Raw genomic sequence first — 9,581 nt, forward strand, 5'->3', positions numbered from 1 at the left:
TTGTTATGACGATTCGTGCGTTGTTATCGCACAGTGTTTATGAAATGGTAAAATGCCCGTCTATGTGTCAGGACAGTAAACGACTTGAAAGAAGGTTTTCTCAGTACATGATTCAGAGGTTCCATATTTTAATTCCAGCGGATAAAAGGCAATCAAACTATGAATGTTCAGGTTTGGGGTTGATAGAGTAACGAAGCTTGATATTTTCGAGTGTGGTAGAATTTTCAATTTTGATGTGGTGTCATCGCCTTGTAAAATGCGTTAAGGTTCGCCGGTGTTATGATTTTCTTCAACTCGCCTTCACGACGGGGTATTAGGAATTTTTATAGGGGAAACAGTCGTTAGAGATCACGGTGTGCAGTGATTCAGGAGCGAAGCAGCGTTTCTAGTATTGATGTCTCAAGAAGGATGATCGTCAGAAAGGTTTAAAGCTGGTAACGAGCTATTGGTTCAAGTGCTATAGAGACGGATTTTGAGTTAAAACAACAACTGGACAGCGAAGGATGAGGAAGGACATGTGGTAGGTGCCTTGCAGTGGTTAGGCTCCGTAAAGGCCAAGTGTAAGAAAACAGAAGCAGAGTAGTTGCTTAAAGGAGATGGTTGACCAAAGTGGGAGAGTTCCAAGGTAGCACATGGATTACGTGGTAGGATGATTACACGTCTTGAGGAACATTTAGAGTGATTTGGGATGTAGAATGGACAATGACTAGGTCTACGGACTTAAGTTGTAATATTAGCTGCTATATTGAGGAAGATTGGATACAACAGGAGGGAGTTGATTGATATGAAGAAGGGTACAACATGACTTTGGATTGGAAGGTATTGTCGCACCTCTAGCTGACATCCATGAGTGAACGGACTGGTGCAACTGGTGAATGAGCTCGGACTCAGGATGATCTACTGATTTCATAGTATTTTCACCCAGTGCAGCGGCGTTGGAATATGTCGGCATGTAATTTCCATGGGTGGGTTATCTCCTGTGAACAGGTAAGCGGTTGCGTGGTATTGACCAAGCTTCCGATAAGAAATTTAATATGTAAATATGGCTAGTGGTGTGGAGTATTTATTAAAGGTTAATAGAAGGATTTCGAGAAAATTTGGCGATTTGCGTGTGCAGGATCATGTCAACAATGAATAAAGAATCTCGGTGGATTCCAACAATTTTTAATTGTAGCTTCAAGCTAATTGGGAGATCCCCACCGTCTATGATTGGATCGCGTAGTGTCAACTTGTGCGGTTTCTGGTTATCGGTGTATTGGTGGGTCATTGCAACTAAGGAAAGAAAACATCAGTGGTAATTTTAGCAAAGTATTTAGGGAATGTGTTCCATATTTGGCCTTATTAATTCATATTCAGGTTTTTGGAAGACTCAAAGTTTATGCTTCGTGTAGATGTAATGCACGGGAAAGTGAAATAGTCGGATGTTTCCTTGACAAAGTGTCCATGTGCTAGCAGGGCCTTGGAATTGATCATGTTTGGGAACAAGTCAGAGCAAGTGACTCTCAATAACGGTCCTAGTGGATTCAATAATTTAAAGTGCAGTATCTAAGGATTTCGAGTCTATAGTAGGGTTGAGTATCGAGCTTTTGCAGCAGATTATGAAATAGGGCTTGGAGTACTCTGCGTTATCTTCAGGTTGTGGTGTAGCAGTAGAGAAACGGAAGAAAATAACTTCGGATTCATAAAATAAGTATCTGATTGGGTGTACCAATTGAAGATGTGAAAGTGCGCACAAAGAGGGATATGAGATGATTAGTGGGTTTTGAAACAGCGTGGTCTCGTGAAATAAGGACACTCGGGATGAGTATGGATTTGAGTTCATGATGTAATGAATGGAGTTATTATTATTTCTAAGGCAAGTTGAGAAGAAATTAAGAAAAGACGGGTCGACTATCAATGGTTAAATCGGCATGATGGTGTCAATGATCAGTTCCTTCAGCACATTGAACTATGCATGTGATTTCTGGCGGTAAGTGCGAGGCTTGACGGCCGCCATAATTGATTTTATTTGGATAAATTCAAGTATTATGACATGTTATGTGTAGAGGGATCCCAGAAGAGTTATGGTGGTTTAGACCACTACTTGAGGCCGGTATTTTCTACAGATATGGGAATTTAGTCACATGTTGCAATGGTTCTCTTGAAATGAGTTAAGAAGATGGTTTCTATATGATGAAGTTTTTACCCTATTAGTGGTTCGGGAGTTATGATGGAATTCTTGTACTCCTGCGCATTGGCGTGGTTAAGTGCACTAAGTAGCATGGGATTCAAAAGTTGAGGATTTAAGGTTTCGGTTCGGTGTTGACAAGGATGTCATGTGCTCGGATGAGCAGGAAAGAGATTAGATGTTTAAAGTAAGATGGTATTATTTTTGGCATCATCTAAGGTCCATGTAAGGTATAAGAGACCTTGTGTAATTGATTTGTGGATTCTTGATATGCTTTACAGCATTAGTGTAACCGGTAGCATGGATGTGCAAACTTGTTACCTGGTGCGGAAGGTCGTGGGAGCGTGCCTCACGAAAAGATTGTGTAAGAGTGACATGTAGTCACTTGATTGAGTGAATATTGAAACCAAGTATAAAGATTTTGGTAATATCGCTGATTCGAGAGTTTATGCCTGGAGGGCGCTCGGTTCATTTGGTTGTGGACTGTGGAAGTTTGTTCCGATTATGATGGCTATTTTTGTGTGTTATGGGAAAAAAGGTTATTATGGATCCTTGAAAGGTTATTAGCCCAGTACGATGCGATCAGAATAGGCTTGAGGTCTGTGGATGGATTTAAATATGAATACGAGCTCTATATCAGGCCGGATATGTACATTTCAGCATAAAAGGTCCCTATGGAGGAGTATTCAGACGTTGGATGTCGTTTCGTCGTCGGTTATTTCATGTAATACTATATTGTGCCGTGTGAGTTGCGAAACAACTTGATAAATTTCTTATGTGTTGAGGTTCCACATAGCGATGGTGTTATGTGAGCAGGATGGCTCTCGAGATTTAGATCATATATTGCACCTTAGTTGTGATTGAGTTTTGTAGCGTATGGCGCTGTCGGTCCTTCCAAGGATGGTATTATGCACTTAGTGTGCTTGTGTCCGATGTTCGGATATTTTGTAAGTAATGAGCATTCTAGCTCGGTAAGTATTTTCTTATAGATTCTTTTTGTGTGGATAGGGTTGCGCGGATCGGATTGCACGCCGCAACGGTGTGATGTTGAGCACAGTTCCCTATATTCTATTTTGTGTGTTTTTATGTCCCATTTTCTGAAGAAGGTACATGACACCTTTTCAGTTGTTTAATTAGTCACGTGGATTGAGTAATCCTTTCCATAGTCTGTTTTCCTTATGTATCGCAATCGAGTCCGTAGCTTATTAGCTCATTGTTGCGTCATATGAGACTTTTGTCATGTCTGAGGTGGCTTATTGCCTGAGCATCTTATACTAGGTGAGACGAAGTTATTAAATCCGGGATCAGTACGATCGGATTATATGAAGTATAATAAAGAGCAAATACCATTATTTGGTCCATAATGAGGCAATGGTTCTTGTCAGAAGGAGAAACTCAATAATTTGTTGACTCAGCAGTTGGTTATGAATTTCTACACATTTCTTCCATCGTGGAAGCAGTTCAGGAGTTGGAACATGAATTATAGGTATCATAAGGTGTGTTGTGAACATCAGATTCGTGGAAATTCAGCTATTGTTATCGGATGACGATATTATGATCATGTGAACGGTGCATGGTCTAAATTCAACCAAGGTATGCAACCCTGTATTGGTGCATCGTGTAGTGATTGATACGACATTCATAGGTTGGAAACAGGCATGGTGGAGAATTCTGGATGTTAGAATTGGGCTCTAAGGCTTATTTGCCTAAATAAAGGGGAGAATTTTCAAATTGGCTCGAGTTAATGTGCTCAACTGGGTGTGGAAGCACAGGTAGGTGTTAAACAGTAATTTTGGATAACTCCAGAACACTCCTTAGCACGTTCGAGGACGAACGTATATTTAAGTAGGAGAGAACATAACGACCCAACCGGTCGTTTCGACTTGTAGAACCCCGTTCTCTTAAATAAAACTCCCCGAATGTGCTTTTAATGATTTATGACTTGAGGGGATGGTTGGTTCGGGATTTGTATGTGTTTGGGTTAAAATCAGAATACTTAGTTCTAGGGGTGTTCAAAACCGAACCGAAATCGAAAATCGAACCGCAAAAATGGCTTAATGGCTTATTGGTATCGGTTTAACGGATGGGGAATGAATTGAAATTTTTTTATTAACGGCTTATCGGTTTGGGGACGTATTATTCAATTTTCTTAACGGATAATTCGCTAACCCGTTAAGAATATATATGTAATATGTATATTAAATAAGTAATAAAAATCCCGTTCTTATCGTGGGCCGTGGCATTATACAAGCAGAAGTGTTAAAACTTAAAAGTGTTTCTTTACAGTAGTCCAGTACCCTTCTTTACCAATACTCTATTAGGCATTCAGATTTGAGACATTAGAAAATAGAAACCCTAACGTCTAAAAGTGTTAATTTCTGTATTACACCCAGCAGCCAGAGCAGCAGACTTACCGTCTCCCTCTCGCTAACTTGCCTCTCTATCTCGCCTCTCCCTCTCGTCAACTCGCCAACTCGTCATCTCGCCTCTCCCTCTCGCCATAGCCAGAGCCCAGAGCAGCAGATGGTAAGTTTCTTTTCTTCTTGAAATTCCAACTGTTGCCTTCTCTGCCTTGTGCTGTTTTGAGATCGATTTTGACAGTTTCTGTTTAAATATCTGTTAAGGAAATTCTTATTTTCATTCTTTTTCTTTTCTTGTTGTAGTGACTCATAAAATGGCTGAAAATATACAAAGTGATAAGATGATGGGTGAAAGTGGGGCTTCTAATTCAAATGCAATAAGCCAATCTGAAATAACAGAGTCAAATATAACCAAAAAACGAAAAAAAAAGGTCTATTGTATGGGATCATTTTACAGATATTATTACTTTCGAAGGGAGTACAAAAGCAAAATGTGACTATTGCTTTATTGAGTATGTTTTTAAGACCAAAGATGGTAATTCGACACTTCTTTCTCATATGTTTAAATGTCCTAAACGCCCTGCTATTGTTGATAAAAAATAATCAAATTTAGGTTTTCAATCTGTTCCGGGGGTAGTCAGGGAGACGTAGCTGTTGTTACTTGGAAATTTGATCAAGAAGAGTGTAGGAAGGCGTTATGTCGTATGGTAATAGTTGATGAGCTTCCTTTCAGCTTTGTTGATAAAGAAAGTTTTAGAGACTTTATGAAAGTGGCGCAACCTTATTTTCGGATCCCTTCGTAGTACTGTAACTAGCGATTGTTTTGATCTTTTTATTGAAGAAAAGCAAAAGTTGAAGAGGTCTTTTATAGAAACGAAATAAAGAGTATGTATTACCACTGATACCTGGACTTCTATACAAAGAATTAATTATATGTGTATCACTGCTCATTGGATTGATAGTGAATGGAATGTGCATAAAAGAATAATTAATTTTTATCCTATTGTTATTCATAAAGGCAAAGATATGGCAAATGGTATTAGTAGGTGCTTACGTGAGTGGGGGATAAATAAGATCTTCACTGTCACAGTTGATAATGCAAGCTCCAATGATGTGACAGTAAAAGAATTGTCTAAGCAATTAACAAAAATGGGAACTAATTTGATGAACGGTAATCACCTTCACGTGAGATGTATGGCTCACATCATGAATCTTGTGGTCCAGGATAGTTTAAAAGAATCTTCAGTGTCTATTGAACGTGTTAGGCATGCAGTGAGATATGTTAGGCAGTCTCCTGCGAGGTTGAAGAGGTTTCAAGAATGTTTTGATGATGAACAACTCAATTGTAAAAAAACTTTATGCTTGGATATTCGAACTAGGTGGAATTTCACCTACTTGATGTTCCGTAGGGCTGTTGAATTTGAAAGTGAATTTTCACATTATGCATCTAGTGAAATTGTCCTAAGACATTATCTTGAGCATTCTTATATTGAAGTTGGAATTCCTACAGGTGAACTTTTGAGTAGTGATTGGGAGAATGTAAAAAGAATTACAAAGTTTCTTGAAATCTTCTGTCTTCTTACTTTGAAAATATCTGGATCACGTTATGTTACATCAAATATTCATTTTCTTGAAATTTGTGCGGTTGCTGTTTATTTGAAGCAATTGATAGCAAATAAAGATACAGTTTTAAGTGAAATAGTAAAGAAGATGAAGAAAAAGTTTAATAAGTATTGGGGTGATCCAGGGAAAATGAACAAGATAATTTTCATCTCATGTATTTTGGATCCACGTTACAAGCTCGAAACAGTTGGTTATGCACTTGTAATGATATTTGATGAAGATCCGGGGGCAACTATACTAGCAGAAGTGAAGAAGTACATGACTTCATTATTTAGTGAGTATGTAAAGTCCAGCTCAAAAGGTGTCGTGCTTGCTTCATCTTCAGATTATTCTTCACTGGACACTTCTACTTTCGGGCTTTCTGATAGTCAAGTAAGCACCCAAAATACAGGACTTTTAGAATCACTAATGCAAGATATAAAAAAATATAAAAGTGGGAGTGGAGGTGTGGATACTAAAATAAAGTTAGATAAATATTTTGGTGAAGAAACTGAGGATGACACTAAAGAATTTGATGTTCTTCTCTGGTGGAAATTGAACTCAGCTAGATTTCCTGTTCTTGCGGAGATGGCTCGTGATGTATTACCGGTTCCGGTTTCAAGCGTGGCATCCGAATGTGCGTTTAGTACAGGAGAATGTCTTCTTGATTCATTTAGGAGTTCATTAACTCCTAAATTGGTGCAAGCTCTAGTGTGTCTTCAAGATTGGCTTCGAAATGAAAAATTAAAACAACATGTTAGTGTTGAGGAAGATATTGATAAAATCGAGCAGCTTGAACAAGGTAATAATATTGTTACTATATTTGTTGTATATAAGTGTTGTGGATATGCTTATATTTATCACATGACTCATTATTTTAATTTGTTTTCTTCAGATTTAGCTAGCGATGGAAAAGACCCTTCCGTAATTGACATGTAGTGTTAATATATCTGGTAAGAATTCGAATTGTAATACAACGTTAATTAATATGTTAATATATTAACAAAAAACATGAATTTTTAGATCAACAGTTTATATAATTTTTCTAATTAGCTCAAATTTTAAGGTGTATCTACAAACTCATTGATTTCATTTTGTAAAGTCTTGTGCCCTCAAGCTGTCATATTTCAAGCCTGCTACCATCTGAGTTATATAGTGCTAGGTTGTTGGATGTTAGCAGTTTGTTATTTCTTGAATGCTATTAATAATGTAAATGGTTCTACCATTGTAGAGTGATTCCAAAGACTCTTAGGTTGTTGTTTGAACTTTGAAGCTGCAGAAATTGAAGCACTGTAAGGCGTTAGTTGCAGCAGTTGTATTTTGTGGATGTCTCCAATTGTTATAGATTTTATGTCTAAATTTTTATTTTATCTCTAGTTATATTCTGGACTCATTTTGACAGGTGTAATTGGCTAATTGCCATGTTAGGAAGTGTTAAGTGTTAATAGAATCTCTATTCATCATTATTATAAAGCAATTAAGATTTCAAGTGGTTACTATATATGGATAGTAAATTAGTGATTAATAAGCATGTGTAAATATATGTATAAAGTTTTGTACTCTTTGTTATTTTTGTGTATGGATTAATCACGTACTAGCAAATAGTGATTTAAGCATGTGTAAATTAAATAATTTTATAGCTTTGCCTTTAGATAATTTTTATCTAGATTTTTACATATTAAATTATTATTGATGTGATCTTTATGAAAATGGTATGTGCGTCATGTGCAATTGCATCCATTGCTCCAATATTTGTAGTCTTAACTGAAAGCAGCGTCAGTGGGCACTAGTAGATTTCTCTAGTGTTTAGAGGTGTCAATTTTGGTGTAACAACTAATAGGTTATAACATAAAGGACCAAAATAGTCCTCTGTAATACAGATTGAACTAGGCCGATAAACCGCCCAATAACCGCCCGATAATATCTAAACCAATACCAATCCGCCCGATATCTTATCGGGTGGCTAGCGGATTAATATATTTAAAAGTCGATAACCGATAAGCTGAACCGTTAAGAGTAAATAACCGCCCGATAAGCAGCCCTACTTGGTTCCTTAAGTTAACCTTAAAAGGCCAAGTTTGACTTCGGTCAACATTTTGAGAAAACGACCTCAGAATCGGAATTTGATGGTTCCAATAGGTTCGTAAGATGATTTCGGATTTGGACGTATGTTCGAATCGGGTTTTGGATAACCCGGGAGTATTTTGGCACTTAATAGTGAAAATCAACTATTTGAAGGTTTAAAGTTCTTTAAAATTGGTTTGGAGTAGGTTTTTAAGTAATTGAAGTCCGTTTGGAATTCTGGGTTTGGAAATAGTTTCGTATAGTGATTTAAGATTTACACGCAAATTTTCGTATCATACCCAATAGTTTAAGTATATTTCGGTGCATTGGAAGTAAATTGAAGAACTTGAAATTCCTAAGTTTAAATCAATTTGGTTTAGGGTATGATTCTTAGATTTGATGTTGTTTTATGCATTTTGAGAGTTCGAGCGAGTCCGTTTTATAATTTCAAACCTGTTGGTATGTTCGGACGGGGCCCCGGGGGTCCCGAGTGTTAACCAAATGAGGCTCGGACCAATTTTGGAAAATTGAGCAAGGACTGAAGCTCCCGGCTACTGTCATAATCGCACTTGTGCTTGGACAGCCGCATGTGCGAGCCACCAATCGCAGGTGCGAACGAGAGAAACCTGCCCAGCCATCGCAGATGCGAAGCATTTGGCACACCTGCGAACGCGCAAATGCGATGCCTTTTGCGCAGAAGCGGAAAAATGCACAGGTGCGAAGGGATGGGCGCACCCGCGCTTGCGCAGAAGCGAGCATTTCTTTCGTAGGTGCGGAACCAGGAAAAGAAGGAAAATGTGCACCTGCGAGGAATTTCTGCAGGTGCGAAAGCCGAATGTGCGGTACTCCTTCCACAGGTGCGAAAAATCTGTCTGGGCAGAACCTTAAAACGGACGAAAACTCAATCCATTTTTGCCCATTTTCTTCCATACTTGGGCGATTTTGGAGCTCTTTGTGAGGAGTTTTCAACTAACAACTTGGAGGTAAGTTAATTCTACACCCTTTGAGTTAAATACATAGATTATAAGTAGATTATAACTAGTAAATCTTAGAAATCAAAGAGTTAGATGAAAAACCTAGATTTTTATAAAAATGAGATTTTGACCACGAAAATAGTTATGGAATTGAGTAAAAATTATATATTTATGTTTTTGAGATTATGGGTAATGTTTTTATTCAAAAATTTCCAGAATTCGAGCACGTGGGCCCGGGGTGAATTTTAGAAATTTTACCATTTTGGATAAGGTAATTTATTTGATAGATAAATTTTGAATCATTTAGCATATATTAATTATTTTGTATAATATTTGGATAGTTTTGGATTTTACGGCGTCGAATCGAGAATTCAACGCGACGTGGTAATGGGAAAGTGAACTTTGAGACGAGGT

At 37.8% G+C, this 9,581-nt stretch overlaps 1 protein-coding gene across 1 annotated transcript; it reads left to right on the top strand.

Moving 5' to 3' along the window:
* The first annotated feature begins 5,553 nt into the window (after positions 1-5,553).
* On the top strand, positions 5,554-7,068 carry LOC107789693 (zinc finger BED domain-containing protein RICESLEEPER 2-like). The gene is made up of 2 exons (XM_016611581.2): positions 5,554-6,931; positions 7,025-7,068. Exons 1-2 carry the CDS (start codon positions 5,554-5,556, stop codon positions 7,066-7,068), a joined length of 1,422 nt encoding a protein of 473 aa, XP_016467067.2.
* The last annotated feature ends 2,513 nt before the right edge of the window (positions 7,069-9,581 follow it).

This window comes from Nicotiana tabacum, chromosome 12 (assembly GCF_000715075.1).
Source record: "Nicotiana tabacum cultivar K326 chromosome 12, ASM71507v2, whole genome shotgun sequence".
Classification (NCBI taxonomy): domain Eukaryota; kingdom Viridiplantae; phylum Streptophyta; class Magnoliopsida; order Solanales; family Solanaceae; genus Nicotiana; species Nicotiana tabacum.